The sequence below is a fragment of the Trichosurus vulpecula genome, chromosome 1, assembly GCF_011100635.1.
Source record: "Trichosurus vulpecula isolate mTriVul1 chromosome 1, mTriVul1.pri, whole genome shotgun sequence".
Classification (NCBI taxonomy): domain Eukaryota; kingdom Metazoa; phylum Chordata; class Mammalia; order Diprotodontia; family Phalangeridae; genus Trichosurus; species Trichosurus vulpecula.
Window position 1 is genome coordinate 388,971,915 of NC_050573.1, and position 24,399 is coordinate 388,996,313.

Sequence of the window (24,399 nt, forward strand, 5' to 3'; positions counted from 1 at the left end):
GATTTTTCCTAGGGAATTTCTACCAGCATAATGTCATACAAAGAATGTGATGATGAACAATCAAGAGACCCAGGTTGTAGTCTTGGCCCTGTGACCAGTGGATATTCACTTCACTTTTTCTGGGCTTCATTTTCCTCATCTGTCAGATGTCAGTCAACAAGCATTTATTAAGTACTTACTACTTGTCAGGCACTGTGATAAGCATGAGATTGGACTAGATAATCTCAAGGATACCTTTTTAGCTCTTAACCTCTGTGTTTTACTGTGTTTTATAGTTATAAGAGCAACTAGGTAGCTCAGTGCATAGAGTACCGATCTTGGAGTAAGGGCGACTCATCTTCCTAAGTTCAAATCTGGTCTTGGATACTTACTGACTGGGTGACCTTGAACAAGTCACTTCACCCTGTCTGCCTCAGTTTCCTCATCTGTACAATGAGCTGGAGAAGGAAATGGCAAACCACCCTAGTATCTTTGCCAAGGAAACTCCAAATGGAGCCACGCTGTCAGACGGTCAGACATGCTGAAAAACAACTGGACAGCAACAAATTATAGTTATCCTTTTACTTGTGCTCTCAATAGGATCATATGAGAAAATGCTAGTATTGATATTGCATGTTAGCATTAGTGAAAAGAAAAGAAAATTTAAAGTTAACCCAACATTTTTTTTCTCTTCCCTAGGTCCACCAAGATCAGCATTATGACTGATGGTGACTATGATTATCTAATCAAACTCCTGGCCCTTGGAGATTCAGGAGTGGGGAAGACTACATTCCTATATAGATATACCGACAATAAATTCAATCCCAAATTCATCACTACAGTAGGAATAGATTTTCGGGAAAAACGTGTGGTGAGTTTTTAATTTAACTTACTCTTCAGCTGCTTCTCTCACATAAGGATGGAGATGCTCTCATTAAATAACATCTATTAACTTCCTCTAGTGAAACTCATAATCTCTCGCAGTTCATTTTGATCTATAATCCTACATATTCCCTTCTAGTGAGAAAAGAATCCTTGGATGGGAAGGATGCATTTCTCACTAACAATGACACCCTGTAGTTTGTTTAAATATAAAGAGTAATATACACAACTATGGAAAGTCCATGTGAATAGAACGTTCTAGAGATCCTAGAAGGTTGTTCTGAAACTTTAAAACTGAATTCCTTTAGAATCCATTGACATTTTAAATTTGGGTCAAATTGGATTCTATCAGTAAGATCCAAAGTTAATCTCTTTTGTTGTAAGCAAAAAGGTCAGAAGCTTCCAAAATGGCTAAGTCCTGAAAGGCACAAACAAGGCAAGCATAGAGTCATGAGTATCCTATTGATTAAGAGACAGAATAGTAGAAGAGAACCAATATTAGTTCTGGAGTCTCAAAAACCTGGATTCAAATCCTATCTCTGAGATTCATTACCTTGTATGACTTTAGGCAAGATTCTTAGCCACAGTCCAATCCATTCTTCACACTGCTAACAAATCTGCCTTCCTAATGTGCACTTTTGACCATCTCACTCTCTTCCTCAGTTTTTTTAAATTGTTCCACATTCCTATAGAATTAAGTACAAACTTAAAAAAATAAATTGTACCTGTGACTTCCTCTGGATAGGAACCTCCCAGGGAGGAAACTCCCTCTACCAAAGCAGATGGATACCTGCCATGTAATTTATACTCTTAAAGTCCTGTTTGTTGGCACTGGAAAATTAGGCAAATTGCTTAGGCTTACACAGCCAATACATGTCAGAGGCAGGACCTGAACTTAGGTCTTCTTGACTCTGAGGCTGACTCTCAATCTACTCTGCAATATTGCCCCTCATCAACTTGACATTTAAGGCCTTCTGCAATATGTACTATTATTTAATTCTGATATATTTTGCACCCTTCAGTTTCAGAAAAGTTGGACTATTAGTTGTTACTCAGCTTTGTCCCACCTACCCCTGCTTCTATATATTTGCAGACCCTATCCCCTGTGCCTGGAATTCCCTCTTTCTATATCTTTTCTTTTTGAAATTGTCCTCTTTCTTCGAGTTCTAGTTCAGGGCCATTTCTACCATCAATTTTCCCTGAATCTCCTCTCTAACTCCCAACACCCAATTAAAAGTGGTCTTTTCCTCTTTAAATTTCTTATAGCACTTTGGCTAGATTTCTAGAGAGTGCAGACTGTGTTATTGTTCATCTTTGTATCTCCAACACCAGGTGTGGTGTAGATGCTTAATATTTGTTCAATCACAGATATGAGGACAACCCAGTCACTCCCCAGGGAACATGCTAACAAGAATGCCTTTATTTGAGTATATTCAGATACTTTCCTTCCCAATAGTAGAGACTTTTATAGGAATAGAGATATTGTGATGTATTTAATATGTGGCCTAATGGAAAGAGTGCCAGACTTGGGGCCTAGGTGAGGAAGATCTTGGGCAATATACCTAACCTCTGAGAGCTTCGGTTTTCTATTTGTAAAATGGAGTAGTAGTGTTCACACTCATAGGATCATAGATTTGGATTTGAAAGGGACCTTAAAGACCAGCGAGTCCAATTTTCTCATTTAAGAGATGAGCAAACAGGCCCAGAAAGGGTGGTGACTGTTTCAACAATCCAGCTAGCAACTGTTGTGGGGGTGTAAGACCAACCCAAGCCCAACAACAGGAACGCTACCAGCACGCTGCAAAAGCACAAGTTCTTTTGATCTGCTTAACTAAGGAAAGCTACGTTAAGGGGTTGACAAGCTTGCTTTAATTCAGCATACAAATATCATTCACTTAGTTCAGGGGGAAAGACTAGCACACTGAACTTCAGAGCAAATTACAAAGAAATTACAAACATCAACAGACAGACCAAATACAGATTCATAGTTACCAACATCTAGGTTCAGCCCAGGAGCTCATGAAAGGGGCTGGCCCAGAGTCACTCGCACCACCACTGCTGTGGGTAAGAGCTGCAAAGAATAGAAAGCCAACCCCTGGTTTTATATCTTTTTCAGCGTCAGGGGTGAGTCACACATGCGACTCACCCACGTGACCTAAAGTTGTCACAAAGAGGCGACTTAAACATACATGGTCTAAGAGCCTCTGATGTCCCAAACCTATCACTCAAACTCGTGTATAAACTAGGCCCTCCCCTGAGTTAGCCCCACCTTGGGCCCCACCTTAGTTACCAATCCACACCCACGTATGTTTTGCACCTAATAGGGGTTTGGGCCTGGGGCTTAGCACCTAGTAAGGCTCAGTGAAATACACTGAATTACTCAAAGGAAACAAAAGCCAAAGGAAACAAAGTGCTAAGAGCCCATTTTGCTTACCAACACAGTGACTTACTCAGGGTCATATATATATGTATGTGTGTGTGTGTGTGTGTGTGTGTGTGTGTGTGTGTATATGTGTGTGTGTGTATACATATGTACACATATATATACATATATATATATATATAAAAATGTGTTATTGTTTGTTGTTGTTAAATTGTTTCAGTTGTATCCAATTATTCACGACCCCATTTGGGGTTTTCTTGACGAAGATACTGGAGTGGTTTGCCATTTCCTTCTCCAGCTCATTTTATAGATAAGGAAACTGAGGGAAACAGAATTAAATGATGTACCCAAGATTGCACAGCTAGGAAGTGTCTGAGGCCAGATTTGAACTCACAAAAATGAGTCTTCTTGACTCTAGGCCCAGCAATCTATCCACTGAGCCACCCAACTGCCCTTTGTTACTGTTAGACACATGCAAGTTGGACTACTTGGATTCATTTCCATTAAAGGCACTGTTGATGGTCAAGGGAGCCATAGGTAGCAGCACAAATGTTGCTGCATGATTGTCGCTCAAGGCTTCCGTGTGGAAAATTGGATGGCTCTCAGTCCATACTCTCTCCTCAGGTCCATTTTCTAAGAGAGAACTTAGCAAAAGTACCAGACTCCTTGCACTGTAGCCCAGAGGGTCACTGGCTTACTCTAACCTCTCCACTATCTGCAAAGTCAACATATGTTGTTTTTGTTTCACTTTGTTTTTAAAAGAGAATCTCTTCGCAGTGAGTAGAACACCAGCCCTGGAGTCAGGAGGACCTGAGTTCAAATCCAGCCTCAGAACCTTGACATACTTACTAGCTGTGTGACCTTGGGCAAGTCACTTAACCCCAATAGCCCTGCTTTCCCCCCTTTCCCTTTATAAACATTAGGTATAGTATAAATTAAAGTTAATGATAACTAAAAATGGTCAGGAGAGATCCTGGTCAAATGCATAGATCTGGTGAAATGCTAATTGCTATTTCCTAGTCTTAATTGTCAGTCACTTGACATTTATTTAGAGCCTAATGAGCTCAAAATCAAGTGTGGGAGCTAGCATTATGACGAGAAACAAAGCAATGAACAGAGGGAAGCCCTCTACACAAGGAATGAAGCTAAGGTACCCAGGTAACATTCTCTCATCATACCCTTTGGTCCAGAGGCCCAACTGCTTGGGTATTATCCCAAGTATTAGTATATAGAGATAAGGACGTACCAGTAGAAAAATATTAATTACCACTTTATATTGAGTAAGCTATATGTCTAATGATTGCAAATGGTGAAATAATTTATGGTATGTTAATGGAATGAAATATTTGTTATCCTCTCATAATAATGAGAAACATGAAAAATACATAAACATGGAAAGATTTATATAAAGTGATGTAAAACAAGGTCAACAGAATGGAAAATATGAGCACCACACTGATTATAACAACATCAAAAACAAAAAGGCAACAAAAGTTTATAAATACCCAGATGAATTTGGCAGAGAAACATGAGCATAAATTGTTAAAATTTGTAGCATATAATTACTTTCCTAATTTATAAGGAAATAGTTTGGAATTTAAGATTTTAATTAGAGATTTACTTTATAGTCTTGTGTGTTTATGTTTGTTGAATTCAAGTTTATAATAATAAAATAATTCTTCAAAGATAATGTACACTATTACTCTCTTACCAGATGCAGTCTGGAATACTGGATAGGACAGTGGTGTCAGGAACAGAAAGATTGTGGTTCAAATGCCCCCTCAGACCATATTAGCTCTGTTACCCTAGGAAGTTTCCTCTTCCTCTCTGTGCCTCAGTTTCTTCAACTGTCAAGTGATATGGTTAAACTTAATTACCTTTAATGGTCCCTCTCCCATCTAAAATCTATAATCATCAGGCTAATTCAGAAAGTTTTTTTGCTTGATTATTCATATTGGTTATAAAGGTTTTGTTTTTCTTCCTTCTTCCCCCATGTGAGGGAAAGAAAATTTATTTTGTTCATTGAAAAAAATAAAATTTAATTTTAGTAAATGAGATCTATGATTCTTAGTACCATTCTAATGTTCAGTTTTTCCTCAAAAATTCCATCCTGGTCAAGACCTTAGCGGTTTGAAGATTCATAGGTCTAACCATGAGTTTGTTCCTGTCTCGGATTTTCCCAGTTGTTGAGAGGTATTTAATACATCATTTGTTTAGGCATGTAGGATACACTTTATAACTGTATTATTTTTTGTAATTTTTGGAAACTTGAAGACGGGTTCTTCCTCTCTATTTTCCCATGTGAAGTATTTTCCAGCAACTCTTGATCCTGGGTTCTGTTTAAACAGAAGGGGTTCTGTTTTGCTTGATTTTATTAAAAAGCAATAGACAACAATTTAAAATGAAATATTTTCTTTTAAGACCATGGTAACCATGGTCAATAAAGGAATCCATTAAAGGCCTGGTGGAAATTCATCTCAAAAATATGATACCTACTGCATTGCTTTGCCATTTCAGCAGAAGCCACCACAAGCAAACACATTCAAATGAAGATATTCAGTACTTACTTATGAGATAATGACAGATTCTGCTCAGGCCATAAGCCTAAAGACTTTTGAAAACCTAGCATTTATAGTCCATTTTTTTCATACAAATTCTTAAGTACTTGTTAAGTACTTGCTAGATATTTGTGTTTATAGTAATATCTTTGGGAAACAAAAGAGATATTTATTTAGAGTTTCTGTGATCACAAGAGTGATTTAAAGAAGATGTGGGAGTGAGAGAAAGTAGATAACATGTTGATGAAGCAGTCTCCTATTGCTGCTTCACCTGAATAATGAATTGATGATTTTTATATTTGTATATTTCAGGTATATAATGGTCGAGGACCAAATGGATCTCCAGGAAAAGCTTTTAAGGTACATCTTCAGCTTTGGGATACAGCTGGACAGGAAAGGTAACTGTAATAATAATATAATATATTATAATATAATACAATAACAATAAAAATAATAGTAATGACAGCTCACATTTACACAGTACTACATAACATAAAAAAGTACTTTACTCACAGCAAACTCACAGTATTATTCCTGTTTACAGATGAGGAAATTAGGGTTCAGAAAAGTTAAGTGATTTGCCCATGATCACACAGCTGGTAGATATTACAGCCTGGGTTCCAGCACCAGTCACCTGGTTTTATTGTAGGCAATGTGGCACTTTTTAGCTTCTAGCTATAAGTTTCTAGGGACCCAAGACCTTTTTTGAAAATTGCTGATATCGATGACTAAAACTACTGGCAATAAGTATAGTTAAAATGTATATAGTGGTTTTAGGTTTGCAAAGCACTTTACACTTATGATCTCGCTTGATGCTCATAGCAGCTCTCTTTATGTAATAAATCCCCATTTTACAGATCGGGAAACCGAGACTGAGTTGTTAAATGACTTGCTAGCTAGTGACTTAGCTAGATATAACTAGGAAATATATAAGGCAGGATGCAAATTCAAGTCCTCTTGACTTCCAGATCAGTGCTCTTTGTCTCACAAATTACAAAATAAGTATCTATCAAAAGAGAAGCCAGCTATAGTGGAGTCAGAAATATCTCAGATCATCTCACCTCTGACTCAGACATGTAATTATCCCTGAAATTGAGGCAACTCTCTGAGTTATAGGTGGATTGTGACCTGCCTTGTGGGAGGGAGTTCCCATAGGTACAAAATCTGAAGTCACTGCCATATTGGTGCATGAAGCTGTAAAAATAAACTATTTCTAGGTGATTAAGATAGGGGTTTTTAACATATAGCATTACTGGTATAGAGAACTCATTGGTGAGGAAACTCCTACCGATGCAGGCTGAGACGTTATCTGCTACTTATAGATTCACCTGGAGCACTGAGAGGTTAAATAACCTGCCTAGGCCTATGGGGCTGGTGAAGCCAGGTCTTCCTGGCTCCAAGGCTCATTCTCTAACCACCACAATAGACAGGCTGCCTCTCTCTAGATAATTAAAGATGACTAATAAGTGAGCCTATTTTAGTCACGTTTGGCAAGCAGAATTCTGAAGTGTCATCATTGCATGCTTCTCTATGAAGATAATTTCTTGCAAGTTGTCTCTGGTTTTTGGTAGTAGGTAGTGGGTGAGTTCAATAAAGGAGAAGTGAAAAATAGAAGTTACATATGTAAAGATATGTAAAGATATGCCTACAGACTGTTTAAGAAAAAGACCGTTAAGTCCATAGCAGGCTTATCTCTCATCTTCCCCACATCCCTTGGAGGAAACTTTTCTTCCATCTATAATAACTCCATCTATGCTGTCCCCAAATACATGCACACTTCCCTCTCCATAGTTTCACCCATTTTATCCTTCTCTTCCTAGAATGCTTTCTTCTCTTCTCTCTTTCCATCTTTCAAATTCTACCTATTCATTGTAATTCCTTGTGAAAGCTAATTGGCTTTCAGCTTCAACTAAATGACAGAGGGGAAGCAAAGACACCCTCTCATTGCTGTAAGTCTTCAAGCTTTCCAAGACAACAGCACCCTTTTTCTTTTCAGAAGCAAAATTACATTCCAACTTTAAATGGGAGGAGGCCCTTGCCTAGGGCCTACAAATGCCTTGACCAAGAATTTACCATTTTGGCAATTTGAATGATTTGGGAAGGACCCTTCCGTTACCTCTATCTTGAAGGCATCTCATCTGTTGTCCTTTTACCGAATTACTTAAATATATTATTGTTGTTTAATTTAATTTTACCTGTTCCTTTCTCTGGCCTCCCTAGCTAGACCCTTGAGGGCAATGTTGTTATCATTTAATTTAATTCAATTTAACCAGCATTTATTAAACCCCTACTATCTGTCAGGTATTGGTCTAAGTGCTGCCAAATAGTTCCTTATCTGTAAAGAGCTTGCTTTCTATTGGGCAGGAAGAAAATACATACAAAATAAGTATTTTTAAAAATTTTTTGTGGAGAAGCAAATTTGCAGTTGAGTAGATTAGGAGAGGCCTTGTGCACAAGGTTGAATTTGAGTTGGACCTTAAAGAAAGCAAAAGAATCCAAGAAGCAAAGGGGATGAGGAAGATCATTTTAAACATGGAAGATAGAATGTGAAAAAGCAGAAGGAACAGAGGATGGATTGTCATGGATGGGGAACAGCAAGCATGCCAGCTTTGGTGCAATGTAGAGCCTGTGGATGGAATACTAGGAACTCATCTAGGTGAATGGATGCTCTGGGTACACTCCGGTCCTCTCTCTCAGAGCCTCAGTGTTCTAGGTACCCCAAAGGACTAAAGTATCTCTTCTCTGCTGCCATTACTCAGGCCCCCAGTGACTGTGCTTCCTCCATTGTTAGGCACTTGTGACTAGCACACCTATTCCATTTAACCATTTAACTTTGATGAGTTATTACAAAGACATATTTATTTCCACAATATGGCCGAGACCAAAGTACATCCCACCTTTACCTCAGGTGGCATCCTCTTCACTATATTCCCTCAGTCTCTAGAGGTTAGGCTCTAAACTTAGTTGAGTTCCTATATATCATTGATCCCATCAAGTTCATATCCAAAGCTGGCATTTCTGCCAGGTGCATCCTTGTCTCGGTCATCACTGGGCTGGGGTCCTGAAAGATGGCGCCTTGCTCTGTGGGGCACTAGTGCTTCTTTCGAAGAGGACCATGACATGAGGGAAATGATGACATGACTTGCATAAGGTAAATTTTGATGGCCAGAAGCTGCCCACTTAACTTGGGGTTTACTGACTAGATTTATCTCCCTCCCTCCCTCTCCCCCTATCTCTCTTCTCTCTCTCTCTCTTCTCTCTCCCTCTCTCTCTTCTCTCTCTCTCTCCCCTCCCCATGTCAATGGTAACTGTTTCTCTTTGGAACAGCAACCCTGAGGGTCTGCTCTTCCCAGCTCGATATTTTTTCTTTTTTCTAATTAAAGGGGCCATCCCTTGACTCACTTCTTAAAGGGGCCTATTCACTGAATGGGCGTTACCTCACTCTAAGTGAGTACATGAGAAGGGCTAGGGTCTCCCATTGTATCCTAGGTCATCTCCAGTTATCCTGATGAATATCTGGTCCCTGGATCCAGATGGCTCTGGAGGAGAAGGTGAGGCTGGTGACCTCCCTCACCCAAATCAAAGTCATGTCATCATTTCCCTGATGTCATGGTCCTCTTCGAACACTAAGGACACACACAACAATTAATGTGGCATTTGTTCTAGAACCCAGATTGTGGAATACCAAGACACCGGAGTATCCTCCCAATGACCTTTATAGCTCAGTAGGACATGAGACTCTATTCACCTAGAACAGAAAAAAAAATGAAAGAAGGCCCTAAGACCTATCCCTTTACTGCATGGTTTCTCACCAGACAGCAGAAGTGAAGGAGTTCCACTGAGATCCCTCAGGCATAACTGAAGCAAAAAAAAAGGAAGTAGCTGATGCTGACAAGCCTTTTTTTAATTCCCCTGAAGCCAATCAATGAGACTCTTCTTCACCATGTGTCTAGAGTGTGCCACAAGCTATGCGATATCCATGTATACTCCACCACCTCTACTTTCTTTAACTATTATCACAGTTCTCCCAGAAGCAAGCTCCCTAGTGTCCTTCACAGGGAGAGGTTACATCAGCTGAGCAAGTTGATGAGTTCTGCACATATACCAGTTTTTGCTCTTGTTAAGTTGTTTTTCAGTCATATCCAATTCTCCATGACCCCATTTGGGGTTTTCTTGGCAGAGATACTAGAGTGGTTTGTCATTTCCTTTTCCAGATCATTTTATAGATGAGGAAACTGTTAAGTTAAGTGACTTGCTCAGGGCCACACAGCTAGTGTCTGAGGCCAGATTTGAACTCACAAAAAAAGTCTACCTGACTCTGGGCCCAGTACTCTATCCACTGTGCCATCTAGCTGCCCCACATATACCAGACCCCCGTGATAATAGATTAAAACCAGATTATAATGGGCTTTAAATATCCAACAGAGGAGTCTATGTTTTATCCTAAAAACAATAGAAAGCCACTGAAACTCTTATAGTGAGAAGTGACATGGCCTGCCTTGTGCGTTAGAAACACCGATACCCCTTTAGCTGTGTGAAGGATAAATTGGAGGAGGAAAGGCTAGAAGCAGGAAAATCAATTAGGAGGCTATTACAATAGTTCAGGCAGAAAGTGATGGAGGTATGAACTGGGTGGGGGTAGTGGGGTAAGGGTATGAATAGGGAAGAGGGGTTGGAGACAAGAGAAGTGGAGGCAGGATCAATAGGACTTGACAAGTGATTGGATAGGGGAAGTGAGAGAGACAGGAGAGTCAACAAATAACTTTGATGTTGTGATCCTGTGTACCTGCAAGGATGGGGTGGTAGTGCCTTTGGCAGAAATGGGAAAGTTAGCCAAAAAAAAGAGGTTTCTTGTGGAGAAGATATTGAATGCCTCCTTGGACATGTTCATTTGAATCCGTCCATCTTTACATCCCCCATCACAAACTGCCCTGAACAAAACAGGCACTCAGATACTTGTTTATTCATAGATTTTGATCAGGGGAAGAGGAGGTTGGCTGTTATCTGATACACTATATAAATGTACATCTTGCATTGCTAATACTTGTGTGGAATATGGCCAGTCTGAGTCTTAAAAAGTATAGATTCTAGTGCTGGCTCACTCAATTTTCAGCCTTGGGCAAATCATATAGACCTCTCTTGGGTCTTATTTTCCTCATCTGTAAAAATAAAGGAATTGGACTAGACCAACTCTAAGGCCTATTTCAGTTCTGAATCTATATTCTAATATGATGTAAAAACTTAGTCAGCAAGGTAGTAGCATATTCTTAGATATTGCCATAAAACCATTCAGTAAAGTGTAAGGATGAAGATTGATCCTTTTTATTTTTTAATGTTCCTTATTTTCTCAGATCTTATATACACACATCTACCTCCTTCTCAGATTTTTGAGGTTATAAATGATTCATTTTTTAAAAAGGATCCAAAATACTCATATATAGGTCTGTAAATGTCAGGAAAGGTGCTGCGATTTTTTTTCTATCTGCTTTTTTCTTAAACTGTGAATTCTTTACAGCTTTCATCATAGTTATGTTCCCTCTGAAATCATTACTCAGAGAATCAATCAGTTTTGTTATCACAGACCACATATTTTTTGGATATTATGAAAATAGAAAAATGCTGCCCCCACACATAATGGTGTTGTCTGCTTTGGTCTGGACAAGTGGAAGAGATGTTTCATCTTGTATCCTCATAACTGCTGCTTTAGGAGGCAAGGAAGGATGAAAACAGGGGCAATCTTTGTTACCATAAGTCATTCGTCTGTTGACAATTCTTTTGCTCATTTTGTCTGTGGTATATTCGTAGGATAGTTAAGCAAGGCCTATAGTGTCACATAATCCAACTGCTGTGCCTATGGTGTGTGCCACCATAATTTCTACGTGGTTATATCATTGAAAAACATGTTGCCCTGAAAGGAAACGTCATACCCTTCAAGTAAATCTAAGGAAAAACAAGGCGTAATCTTACTTGGCGATGTAAGTAGAATGATAGTAAATTTCTGGGATATGCTTTCTTTATGATTATGGAGGGTAATCAAACCAGATTCACCATCCCCACCCCCCAGCATTCCAACCAATCCAAGCCACTAAGGTAAGTAAATCAGTTATTTGGCCTGTCAATAAACATTTAAGTACCTACTATGTGCCAGGCACTGTGCCTTAACTACCGAAGCAGTGGTCAGTGAAAAACACTTAGTATAAATTTGCTGGACAGTTCTGAGATTCAAGATATTCTACTCTTTAAGTCAAATTTGGATGATTTTACACCAGGTTGGCAGCAGAATAAAACCATTCCCTCTGTTATTTCTGCCAGAGGGTTTTTCTTTTTTAATCTAGGACAATGGAAATCTTCATTTGCAAATAAAAATCTTTCAAATATTTCTCTATTTTCATGCCCTCATGTTAAAAATGTAATTTTTAACTTGCTGTAATAATTTGTTATTTAAGACTTTGTATCCTCCACCTTTGTCTTTATGCCCTTTGCTTCTCTTTTTTCTGTTTTGACAAGTAATCTCCCTTCTTTGTTCCAATAGTCTTTGCCTCACTCAGAGCTCATGGCCAATGTGTCATTCATTCATTCTTTCATTCTATCAATCATTCAACAAAGATTTTTATCATATGCCTCCTTTGTATTACTCTGCTACCACTGTGGAATATATAAATACACACACATGTGTGTATGTGTGTATATACATATGAATTTACATACACATATATACATAATACGTATATGTAAAATATTTCTACCTTCTTGTTCTTTACAATCTAGTTAGAAACATAACAAGGATCATTGTAACTAGTAACTGCTCTCATTTCTATAACACTTTAAGATTTATGACAAGCATTCTTCACAACTCTATGAAGCAACCAAGTAATGTAAGGCGTTATTATCCCCATTTTACAGGTGAGGAAATTGAGGCCAAGAGTTTTAGTTACTTGTTCATAGTTGCACAGCCATAAGTATTAGGTTAGAATTCAAACCCAGGTCTCCTGATTTGAAGCTGTCCCCACTAGACTTTGCCACCTCTCACAAGACAAAGGTGCAAGAAACACCCAGTGAGTGGTAAGATTTCAGAGCTACATATGGCCAAGCACACAATAGATGGCTATAATTAGTATGGAGGTAACCCAGAGCAAGGGATGTAATCAAAATCAAATTTAAACTCCTTCTTATAAAGAACTTCAAGGTTCTTCATCTTGGTGACAATTTCCTCTACACTTGGAACAACTGCAAACGTTTGAGCAGTCTTTCCTTATGTCCCATCTGTGGTCCTGTGGAAATCTCTGCAATGGTAAATAAAGGATTCTAATTTCAAAAGTGTGAGAAGGCATAGGAGCAACCCTGTGCCATAGTAGAAGAAGCAGCAGCGAAGAGTTCGTGCCAATCTGAACTCATTGGTAAAATGAACACCTACCTGGCCTCTCTTGAGCAGTAAAGTACTTTATATAAATTGTTAATGACTACTTAAGTGTGAGCTATTGTTATTGTTGGTTGATTGACTAAATTACTGTTATTAATGTTCTTTCACTGTGCTTTCTTGGCAGATTTCGAAGTCTCACCACGGCATTTTTCAGAGATGCTATGGGCTTCTTATTAATGTTTGACCTCACCAGTCAACAGAGCTTCTTAAATGTCAGAAACTGGATGAGTAAGTTAGACTGCTCTAGAACCTAACTTATGTGTTTCCATATTTTACTGGTTTGCCTAGATTTTGCTTCTAGAATGCAGATGCATTTTCAAGACAGTCTTGGTTGCCAAACCCAGTGGATTTTCTCAGCCCTCATCTTTTTTTTTTTTTTTGACTATTCTCTCTTCTTGGAGCTTCCTCTCTGGGAATTTTTGACACCACTCTCTCAATGTTAATCCTACCTGCCTGGTCACTCCTTCTCTGTCCATTTTGTTGGATCATTATCCATGGCCTACCTCATAACCATGAGGCTTTACCCTGGGTTCTTTTGTCTCTACACTCTCTTGTCAACTCCAGTAGACTTCATAATTATCACCATACAGATGATCCACAAATTGGACATTTTCAACTGAATATAGTCCTCTCATGTCAACATATCCAAAACACAACTCACTAGCTTTCCCTCAAAATTTACCCCTCTTTTGAAAATCTCTCTTTATGTCAAGGTTCTCACCATCCTTCCAGGTTCCCCACACTTTGGTGTCATCTTTGATTTCTTACTCTCTTTACCGCACATATCCAATCCGTTGCCAGGTCTTGCTAATTCTACCTTTACAACCTCTCTCATCTCTATACCCATCTCTCCACTCAGACCACAACCACTCCAGTTCTGGTCCTTATCACCTCTCAGCTGGGCTATTGAAATAGCTTCCTTATTAGCCTCTTGTATCCAGCTTCTTCTCTCTCCCAATCCAACCTCTAGATAGTAACCAAGGTGATACTCCTAAAGCACAGGGCTGACCATGTCATCCTTCTGCTTAGAAAATTCAAGTAGTTTCCTGTGCCCTCTATAACCATATTCATACTCTGTTGTATTATTTTAAGCTCTTTGCAATCTGGTGCTGGCCTTCCTTTCCAGACTTATTACATAAGAAATCTCCCTATGCGCTCTTCTCTTCTGTTCTTCACATATAACATTCTACCTTCTCTGCCTGTTCCTATCCCCACGTAAGAATGTTCTCTCTCCTCACCTGTGCCTCCTAGAATCATTGGCTTCCTGCAAAATTCAGCTCAAGCACCACCTTTATTCTCTACATGAGGCCTTTCCTCATCACTCCAGCTTCTTGTCCTTCCCCCGTCCCCTATTAATTTGTATACTTTTGTCTTTGTATTGGTGCTGTATTGTCTGGCAGTGAGATGGTCTTTGTCCTTTTGACCTCTTGGAAAGAAACATTTCTGGCATGGCCATCAAATGTACTTATGAGACTAGTTATCTCATTTGAAAAGCCATTAATTCCATTTCTTTAGTGTGCCCTCGAGTGCCTCTTTAAACTAATTGAGTTGGCATCTACAACCTGAAGTATGGAGAGAGCATGGGAGAAAGAAGCTGGATATATACTGAGTGGGAACACTTATACCTGAAATTCACATGTACTCCTTGGTTAAATGGGCTTGGGGTAGAGCTCAAGAGATACCTCCCACTTTATGAGAAGAATCTTTACTGGGGCATTGTGTGAGTGCGTGCGTGCGTGCGTGCGTGTGTGTGTGTGTGTGTGTGTGTGTGTGCGTGCATGCATGCATGTGTGTGTGTGTGTGTGTGTGTGTAAATAGAGATCTAAGCCTGTTCTATTGAACAAGTGACTAAATGTGAAAGAGCTATGTGTGAAAAATGACTCCCAAGGCTTCATGATTGCTTGAACTTACTAAGAATTAAGGATAATGGCAAAGGAATGACTTGAGGAATGGGTTACCCAGAATATTTCACAAGAACCACATTTGGTTGGTACCATGGATAATTTTTTTTTTCTGAAGACTGGGAGAAAACTATTTCAAATGCATCTGACATTATCAGGAGAGAAGTTTTTAGTCCACAAGGCCAGAGCCCTCATGAAAAAGCTTGTCATCATTTCACCATTTTCCTATAAAAACATTTTCTTTTTAAATAAATTTTATTAATATATTTTGTTTTTACATTACCTAAATTTCCATGTGTCTTCTTCTAGAGAGCCATTCTTTATAACAAAGGATTTTTTTAAAAGAGAGGAAGAGAAAAAAATTCATCCAAATTGATCACACATAGAAAAATCTGACGTTATATACAATTTCCTATATCCATGGATACTGACATCTGCAAATGAAGTGGAGAAGGCGTCTTCTCAAACCTCTATTTTGGGGCCAACCTTGGTTTTTATAATTTTGCAACATTCAGTTTTGATTGTTTTATAATTATTGTTCTTTCTCTTTACATTATTGTAGTTATTGTATATATTGTTTGCCTGGCTCGGCTCGCTTTATTTTGCATCCCTCTCTGTAAGCCTTTCTATAAAAAAGCAGATTTCCTACATGATGGAAGAGAGTTAGAATCTACTAAGGATTCTATATTCTGTATGTGCTCATTAATGTGATTGCAACCAAAGGCAAAAAGCAGGAAAGTTGGACTTTCTTTTTCAGATATGTGATTTGTACCAACTTTCTTTTATTATTCTATTTCTCATCTCATTTGAAGGCAATTAATTGTTTTGACTTCTAGGATTAGAAAAAAAAAATGTTAAGATGGTATTCAGTCCATCCTTCTTTAGCACAGATGAATGTCTCCCATATTCATAGATCTCTGGGGAGAATGTGCATTTTTCTAAGATCATTAGCTATAACATTTTGGTAATCCTATTATACCATCTCTAAACTGAAAGTAACGTTGAATAGAGACATGACACAGTGGAAAAGCAAGAAAACAGACACAAAAGGCATTGAGGACAAAAGATCTGAGTTCAAATTCTTATCATTTAATATTGTGTGACCTTGGGCAAGTCACTTAAATTTTCAGGGCCTCAGATTTGTTGCTGTGGTTCATTCGTGTCCGACTCTTTGTGACTCCATGGAACATATCATACGAATATTATTCATAAGGTTTTCTTGACAAAGATACTGGCATGGTCAGCCATTTCCTTTTAAAGTGGATGAAGGCAAATAGAAGGTAAGTGACTTGAGCAGGGTCACACAGCTAGTAATTGTCTGACTGTGGATTTGAACTCAAGTCCTCCTGACTCCAGGAGTCCTCCGAGTCCACTATCCACTGAGCCACCTAGTAGCTTTTTACAGGTTCTTCATCTGTAAAATGATGAGGTTAGATGTAATGACCTTCAAGGTCCTTCTCAGCTCTAAATCTATGAACTTTTAATCTAAAGGCCATCCAGTTCAAACTACATCTGAACAGGATGTCCTGTTCCACATCATTTTCGTCAAGTAGTCACCCAGCTTCCTCCTGAAGACTTCTAGTGGTGGGCAACTTAATACCTTTAAAAAGCAGCTCATTCCGCCTTCGAAAAGCTCAAATTGTTAGGACAGTTTTCCTAATTCTTAATAAAAATTCCTAATAAAAATTTAAAAATTCCTAATAAATTTCCTAATATTCTAATATTGAGCCGTAATATACCACTGAAACTTTTAGCCATTGCTTTCAGTTTTGTGCCTTTGGGCCAAGCAAAACTATTCTAAAGTTAAGGTTAATGTATTATAAGTTATCTACTCATTTTTCCCCTGGCTTTAGAATAGAATCATAGTTTTAGAGCTGGAAGTAACCTCAGAGGTCCAAACTGCTCATGTACACACACACACACACACACAGTCCATTCTATTTCTGTTTGGAGCTGGGCACAGTACTGTTTTCACACTTCCCATAAGCATAGAGGAAAATAAACATAGAGATCAGATTGTGTGTGTATGTTCATATACATGTTCATGTGTGTATGTGTGTGCTTCCTCATGCGTTTATGTATGTTGGAGGTTATTATTTTGATTAAGCATCTGGAGAATGAGCAGTCACATGAGACTGATTTGCTCTGCTTTTTTTTAAGGCCAACTGCAAGCTAATGCATATTGTGAAAATCCCGATATAGTGTTAATTGGCAACAAGGCGGATCTTTCAGACCAGAGGGAGGTCAATGAACGGCAAGCCCGAGATCTTGCGGACAAATACGGGTAAGTTAAGAGTTATTGCAAAAATTCATCCCACTTTACTGGCTACAGCGTAAGAATCTAGACTAGGGTTCTCCCATGGGATCCCTGACACATAAATCGCTACTCAGCAGTGGGGCGTATGAAGAGGGACCCTGCATGATTGTAAGATTGTAGGAGCTCCAGGGAACAGACACAAGAGTCAGGCCCAGCCCTGCCCTGACTCAGCTTATTCTCCAATATCAAAGATACCTTTTTGTGGCATTGGGGTTTTGTTTGATGAATGGATTTGGCGTGGTTGACAAAGACTATAGGAGGGAAATTGGTGGAATATTGGTAGCCTCATACCTACCTGGTCTGAAAGCTTCTTAGAACAGATAAGATTCAATAAGCTCTTGGATTGGGGATTATTAGACTTCAGTTTGAATCTTGTCTCTACCGCTTGGACAAGTTAATACCCTTCCTGCTCTGTTTCCTTATCTGTAAAATGAAAGGGCTGGACTAAGTGACCTAGGATAAAGTGCTGGACTTGGAGTCGGGAAGACCCAAGTTCAAATCTTGCCACAAACAGTAGCAACACGGCCTATGGCAAGCCACTTAACATATTTGCCTCAGTTCCCTCAATTATAAAATGGGGGTGATAACAGCACTACCTCATAGGGCTAATTCTGAGGACCAAATGAGATAAAATAGGTAAAAGTACTTTGCAAACTTTTACATGAAGTTAGTTATTAGCTTTTGCCTATTTTTTTTTGGAGGGAGGAAGGTAGGGCAATTGGGGTTAAATGACTTTCCCAAGGTCACACAGCTAGTAAGTGTGTCAAGTGTCTGAGGCCACATTTGAACTCAGATCCTCCTGACGCCAGGGCCAGTGCTCTACTCACTGCACCACCTAGCTGCCTCTCTTGCCTACAGTTCTAACATCATTTAGCTTGTTTAAAAAAAAAAAAAAGAAAGAAAGAAAGGTTGTAGCAACTGTACAATTGTTGTGGTCCTTTTCTCTTCTTGTGGGAAACCAAGGTGGTATTTCCCAACCCACCAGGCAAGGAGATCTATCAATATTCTTTAACTTTTTCTGAGTCTTTTAAAAATTACATGGCTTTGTAGAACCTGTTGGCCACTTATGATGACTTTTCCCATCTCATGAGTATTTGTTATCTGTTATTGTCGCTGCCAGCATACCCTATTTTGAAACAAGTGCAGCAACAGGACAGAACGTCGAGAAACCTGTGGACACGCTTCTGGACTTAATAATGAAGCGTATGGAGCAGTGCGTGGAGAAGTCACAAGTCCCCGATGCGGCCAATGGAGGAAATTCAGGGAAGCTTGATGGAGAGAAACCAGCTGAGAAAAAATGTGCTTGCTAGACTTCACCTTTTTAAACTGAGAATCAAGAACCTCACCCAATTAGTTGATCAGAAAATGTTTGACAAGCCACACACATAATTGATGAGTGAGCCTTGCACAGATACATTTTCTTTTCTTTTCTTCCAGAGAATGAATTTTTAAACACCACAATGATCATCAGTATTCAGTGGGTCTGAACTATGAGCTATAAGGCCTGACCATTCTGAGTCTGAGCTTTCCCGACACACTCTCTCCATCGGGGACATTCAGTTGATCTTTTGGTTGTCGTTTTGTTGTGTTTTTTTTTTAATTTTACAGAAGCATTGAAATCCTCCAATAAGTAAATCAAAAGTGTTAGGGAGCCTAAAATCAGAAAGAAAGGAGATCACTTGTTGTATATGGGTGAGGGGAGAGGGGAATAATAAATTGATTACTGAGGAAGAACATAAAGAAGGGTATTTCTTAGATTGTTTTCACTTATGTGGAGACTAATGATTCATGCTTTTTGTTTTTGCATTGGTAACATATTAGCTGAAGAAAATCTGCAAGAATTCTCTGGGGTTCATTAAAAATGACCTTATTATAGGCACACAGTGTGTAGCTTGCCCTACTAAATTACCGATAAGGTGACTGGGAGGATGAATATCTAAGTGATTAAATGCAGAGAATTGTGTGATAATGTCATATCTGTGCTCCTAGTGAATGGCAGGGTAGACGATATCCGGACTAGATAGGATGGCATATAGGCAAAACAAGTAACCAGAAAAAGGGCATGGGAGTTTGACATTAGCAAGTACTGAAAGAAGATGTATAAGGTGCAGCTTTCTAAGAGAGCAATTTAGTCAGGCTTCATGCATGTCCAAGTTAAAGTTGATGTTGCCATTGGGGGTGACAATGAGAATTTCAGGGGCTTCCATTTCCAGTGAAAGATCATGAGGTAGCGTAGTGTTCACTCAGCAACACATTTTACTTTTTCCACCAAATGTCACCCGGATACATGGAGTTTTTCCTTCTTGGAATGTTATAATTTAATAATATAATATAATTAAATCTCATTTTCAAAGAAGCCATCCATAAGACCATCCATAAGGGGTTTTCATCTCTTCTTTGCACAATGAACCTCAGTGAAATATTTTATTTTGTTTTCTTCCAAAGTAAAAAGTGATCATTAATTATAGAGAATTAGAACTCCTGAACTACACTTTTCTCCTACTTGGTTCTTTTTGTCAAAAATATCATTCCAACTCAGTTGATCCAGAACTACTAAAAAATAAATGGTCTTTGCTTGGGTTCCCTCTGAATCTGCAGATCTTCAGGGAGGATATGAAGATCATATCATGATACGGTTCAAGACTTATTTTTAACACATGCTTTTATTTTTACCTATTTCAAGGAAAATGCAAAGTATGGAGACACATTTGGAGAAGGGAGAATGAAACTTATTTAAGTAAGTTCATCCCAACAGTGTGTTTCACAGGGACTGGTTTATCCTAACGGCTAAGCTATTATCAGATTTACTCCACAGTAATGATATTATAAGGTCTTGATAAATAAACATAAAAATTTTCCCATGGAACCTCATTCTTTATACAACATTCTAGTTACTCTTAACTATGATTAGGTGCCTCATGAATATATCCCTTTATTTAATAGAGATAAAGATCCTTAACTTTTTTTTCTCTTTCCTTCAGAGTAGATACTTTTTGAAAAAGATTTCTCATTCCTGCTGTTCATATGACACCTGAGCAAATGAAGACTCCTTAAGAGCTATCTATGTAATCTTGCCACCTTACCCTATCTTTCCTAAGGCCTTCACTCATTTCCTTCAGGATTTCACTTGAGCCCACCCTAACCTCAGTCCACCGCCACCTCTATCACTGCTATTGTTGAGAACATTTGTCTTCCAGTCCCTAGGGTGGAACAAGATCAGGAGAAAGGCAATGGTATCTGCTGGGAAACGTTTAAGGATTGATTTGCTGGCAAAATTCTGCTTTCCACTCCCACCTTCTACCAGTTTCTCCCACTCCTTGCCAGTCTTTCACGGCATCACCTAACTTTTCGAACTCATTGTCATGTTCCTTCTTTGGGTGAGCCTTCCCCATAACATTTTGTATTCTTCGGAAGACCGTGCCAAGATGGAGAAAAAACTATTAGCTGATATCTAAGACCATAGAGGTGGGAGAAAAGTTAATGATTGTCTTCTTCATTTGCTCAGACAAAAACATAGTCTTCCCTATCCCACTAACAGTGTCTTCTCTGGCTGTTCCCATTTCTTTCTATCTTTTATGCCTGAAATCTCCAGTTTTTATACTTTTTGCCCATGCATTATTCTGATGGAGAACTGTCACCTTTTATAAGGTCCAAAAAGGCTGTGCATGCAATTAGACTTGATTTTATATCTATTTTTATTCATAGTCCCCATATGGCCACTTAAGTTTTGGGGGTCTTCGTGCCAAAGAACTATTCTCTGATAACTGGGGCATGAAGTAAAGGAAACATAACAACAAAGCTATTGGACCCAAAATTGAGGTGGGAGGTCAGAGGAGGGAAGGAGGGACATGGGCAGATGGCTGTGGTGTGGGCAATCTTTGGGAAGGGTCAAACTATAATGAATAATTTAAACCCTAGTCTCACCTTCTGTTTTGTAACATCCTCTTTGGCACACACACACACACACACACAGAGTCTGGGTGCTCTTCCGTTTGCCAATTCTGTCCCTCCAAGATAAAGTCCAGAGCTCCTTCTTCACATTATTTTTGGCACCAGTAAATGAGACTTTTTTTTCCTATAGAGATACTACTTTGAAGAATTTAGATGGCTCTACTTTAAGGGAGCATAAACCCTGTGTTTGGGGGAAAAAAATAAACCAACATGGAATTCCTACCCCTTTAAAATCCTAGCCAGCCAGTATTTCTTAGTCACCAAGGCAATGTTGGCTTTTTTTTTTTGCCTGGTTTTTTTCCCCCCTCAATGCCTCTGAGTAGATTATACTGTACTGTTGGAATTGTCCAAAATGTATGTGAAACTCTTTTTCCAGTGTAGAAATCATCTTGGTGGGGAATCTGCACTGGTTTGATGTTTACGTTGCTCTTACCCGGTGCCTCAGATACCTTTGTGACCAAAATCGGCTTCAGCCACATGGTATATTGGTGGTAATATTGTATTACCTGGCAGCCTCTCTTGGAGTTTCTTACAGGGCTACAGAACTCTTGATAACAACTCCAACTAAAGTCCACCCATCACAAATCCAGGTTGCTGAAACTGCCTATCTTTATTTCTTTGCTAATAGAGTCCCCATCAGTCAAATGTGTTTACTATAATTTAAAGTTCAGGATTATCCTTCAAATGGCAAGCCCTTTTGTAAAACTGGGTTGAGCAGAGTTGGATTACAAATTCTCTTTTTTCCTCATGGGGATTATAAACTGTTGTGGATTACCAGTCAGAACTCCAGAATGCTTTCCTTACCATGCAGAGCTCTGGGTAGTCAGTCTCCAAGCAAAGCTATTCAGAGGACTTTGCAGACAGTCAGCAACCTAAATTAAATTAGCTTGCTTTCATGCCATGCTAGGGTGTTGGCTATCCTACTGCCAAAATAAATAACCAAACAAACAAATAAAAATAAAGATCAGTGTTTTCAAAAATGTTTGGGCAAGGATGTTAACTGAATGAATTCATCACAACCTGACCAGAAGGGCCGTATTAGTTGAATTTCTGTGTTTTACTGACTATGCTTTTGTCATCCAACTAAGTACATTGTCTTGTATCACCAGGGTATCCATTTGGAATGCTTTGGGTGAGGTTTGGTATAACCACTCCATAGGGGGAATTCAAATTTTTTATCTTTGCAAGGGGGAAGAAAAGCCAGTTGTGGAGAAAGAACTGATATTTTTCTGTGAATCAAGAGTATTTTTAAATTCTGAATAAAGTTGATTTGAAAACTTAGGCAAAAGTCTCTCTGCACTTGAAATCTCCTTGAATTAGAAAGGACCCAGTTTACCTGGTAAGGCCTGAAATATGTGGTCATTAAAAAAAAAGTTCCACAAAGAAACCCCAGGAAATTCATGGGACAAAATCGTGTAATGAGTGCTTCATTTAACCAGTGGTCAAGAGGCATGGGTTCTACTCCCCAGCATGCTGTGTGATCATGAAAGACAGCTAACTTCTCTTGGTCTCTGGTTACTTAAGTAGTCAGGACTACCTCTTGTTCCTGTTGTGTCTCACATGGAACTATGAGATCTAAGACATATCATATCCATAAAGAATTTTGGAGAGAGATATATGGTATAAAACTCAAGATACAAATGTAGTAAGCATTTCATATTCCTGGTCTAGGGAGAAATTTTGTTCCCTTAAACCAAGAAGATCTGATTGCTGAATTTATCCATCAAGAAAATGATTTTTCATTTCTAACTACCAGTACCCTTTACACTATTAATGGAGTCAAATATTTTTTAAAATCTAGACTATATCTTTTAGTAAAACTTTTCCATTTCCAAGGAAACCTATAATACCTAAAGAGATAGTTTAGGCATACATCAATAATTTTATTTCCCTCTTGGATTTTTTAAAAGATGATTTGAGCATATTTGAAGCAGGGAGAAGGGGAGAATGCTGAGGTATGATCTGAACAGCAGGCACTAGATGGAAGGCATTGTTTGCTGAGCTGAAAGGTGCCCAGATATTTGATGAAGCCATGAAAACAATGAGCCTGAAGAGAGATGTTAGCTGAGCAGCTTTTTATTAATCTCACTGCCTTAGGATTCTTTTTTTTTTTTGGATACCAAAAGCAACAAAATTTGGGATCATATTTGTGTGGCTAGAGATGAGTAAAGAAACATTTTATTTAAGTACATGTGTTTAGGGAGTGAAAAGAGCTATGTTTAAAGAATTGATTTTATGTAGAATAAAAGCAGGGAGCTATTTTATAACAGATATATGGAAAATATTTATCGATTACTTTTCTCCCCTAGATAATTATTTAATGCAGGGGGTGGGGAGGGGCAGATGTACAAACAAAAGAGGTATTTCAATACTGGCTTTACAATTTGCTGTATTTGGAGAATATTTCCTTTATTCTATGTGAATGAGGTTTTTCTTTTCAATAACGTTCTTGAGGGACTTGAGGAATAACATCCCAAAGACCTTTTTCGATGAAGTTCATGTTCAAAGCTGGAGGTATTTTTCCACTTTCCCATTTGAAGAAAAGGTCATAAAACTCAATTTTGTAGCTGTGAGATGGAACAACAGGATGAATCTAACAATGACATTTTTAGAAGAAATTTCCAAAGAAGTTACATTTTGGTAGAATCGCTTAAATTTTGCTTCTCAGGCAGAATAGTTCAGTAGAGAGGGGATTGGACAAGTCAGAGACCTAATTTGCTGGTCATTTGGCAAGTCCCATCTCTGTAGGCCTGTTTCTTTAATTACAAAATGATTAGATGACCTCTAAGGGCTAGTCTGGCACTAGCTATCTCTGCTTTCCTTTACTCAGCTAAAGGATACTGGCAATGACCCACCACACCCATGTGTTCTAATGTCCCGGGAACAGACTGAACATGAACTGAGGTTTCTGTTCTTAATGACTGCTTTACTTTATTTTACAGAGTGGCTGTTGTCCTTATTAATTGCTGTTATCTGGGTGGCCAAACAATGTGTTTAAGCTTCCTCTT

At 38.7% G+C, this 24,399-nt stretch overlaps 1 protein-coding gene across 1 annotated transcript; it reads left to right on the forward strand.

Annotated features, from left to right (window-relative positions):
• Positions 1-684: 684 nt before the first annotated feature.
• RAB27B (RAB27B, member RAS oncogene family) lies at positions 685-22,672 on the forward strand. The gene is made up of 5 exons (XM_036737869.1): positions 685-850; positions 6,115-6,200; positions 13,347-13,450; positions 17,284-17,407; positions 18,561-22,672. Exons 1-5 carry the CDS (start codon positions 698-700, stop codon positions 18,748-18,750), a joined length of 657 nt encoding a protein of 218 aa, XP_036593764.1. The 5' UTR covers positions 685-697; the 3' UTR covers positions 18,751-22,672.
• Positions 22,673-24,399: the final 1,727 nt, after the last annotated feature.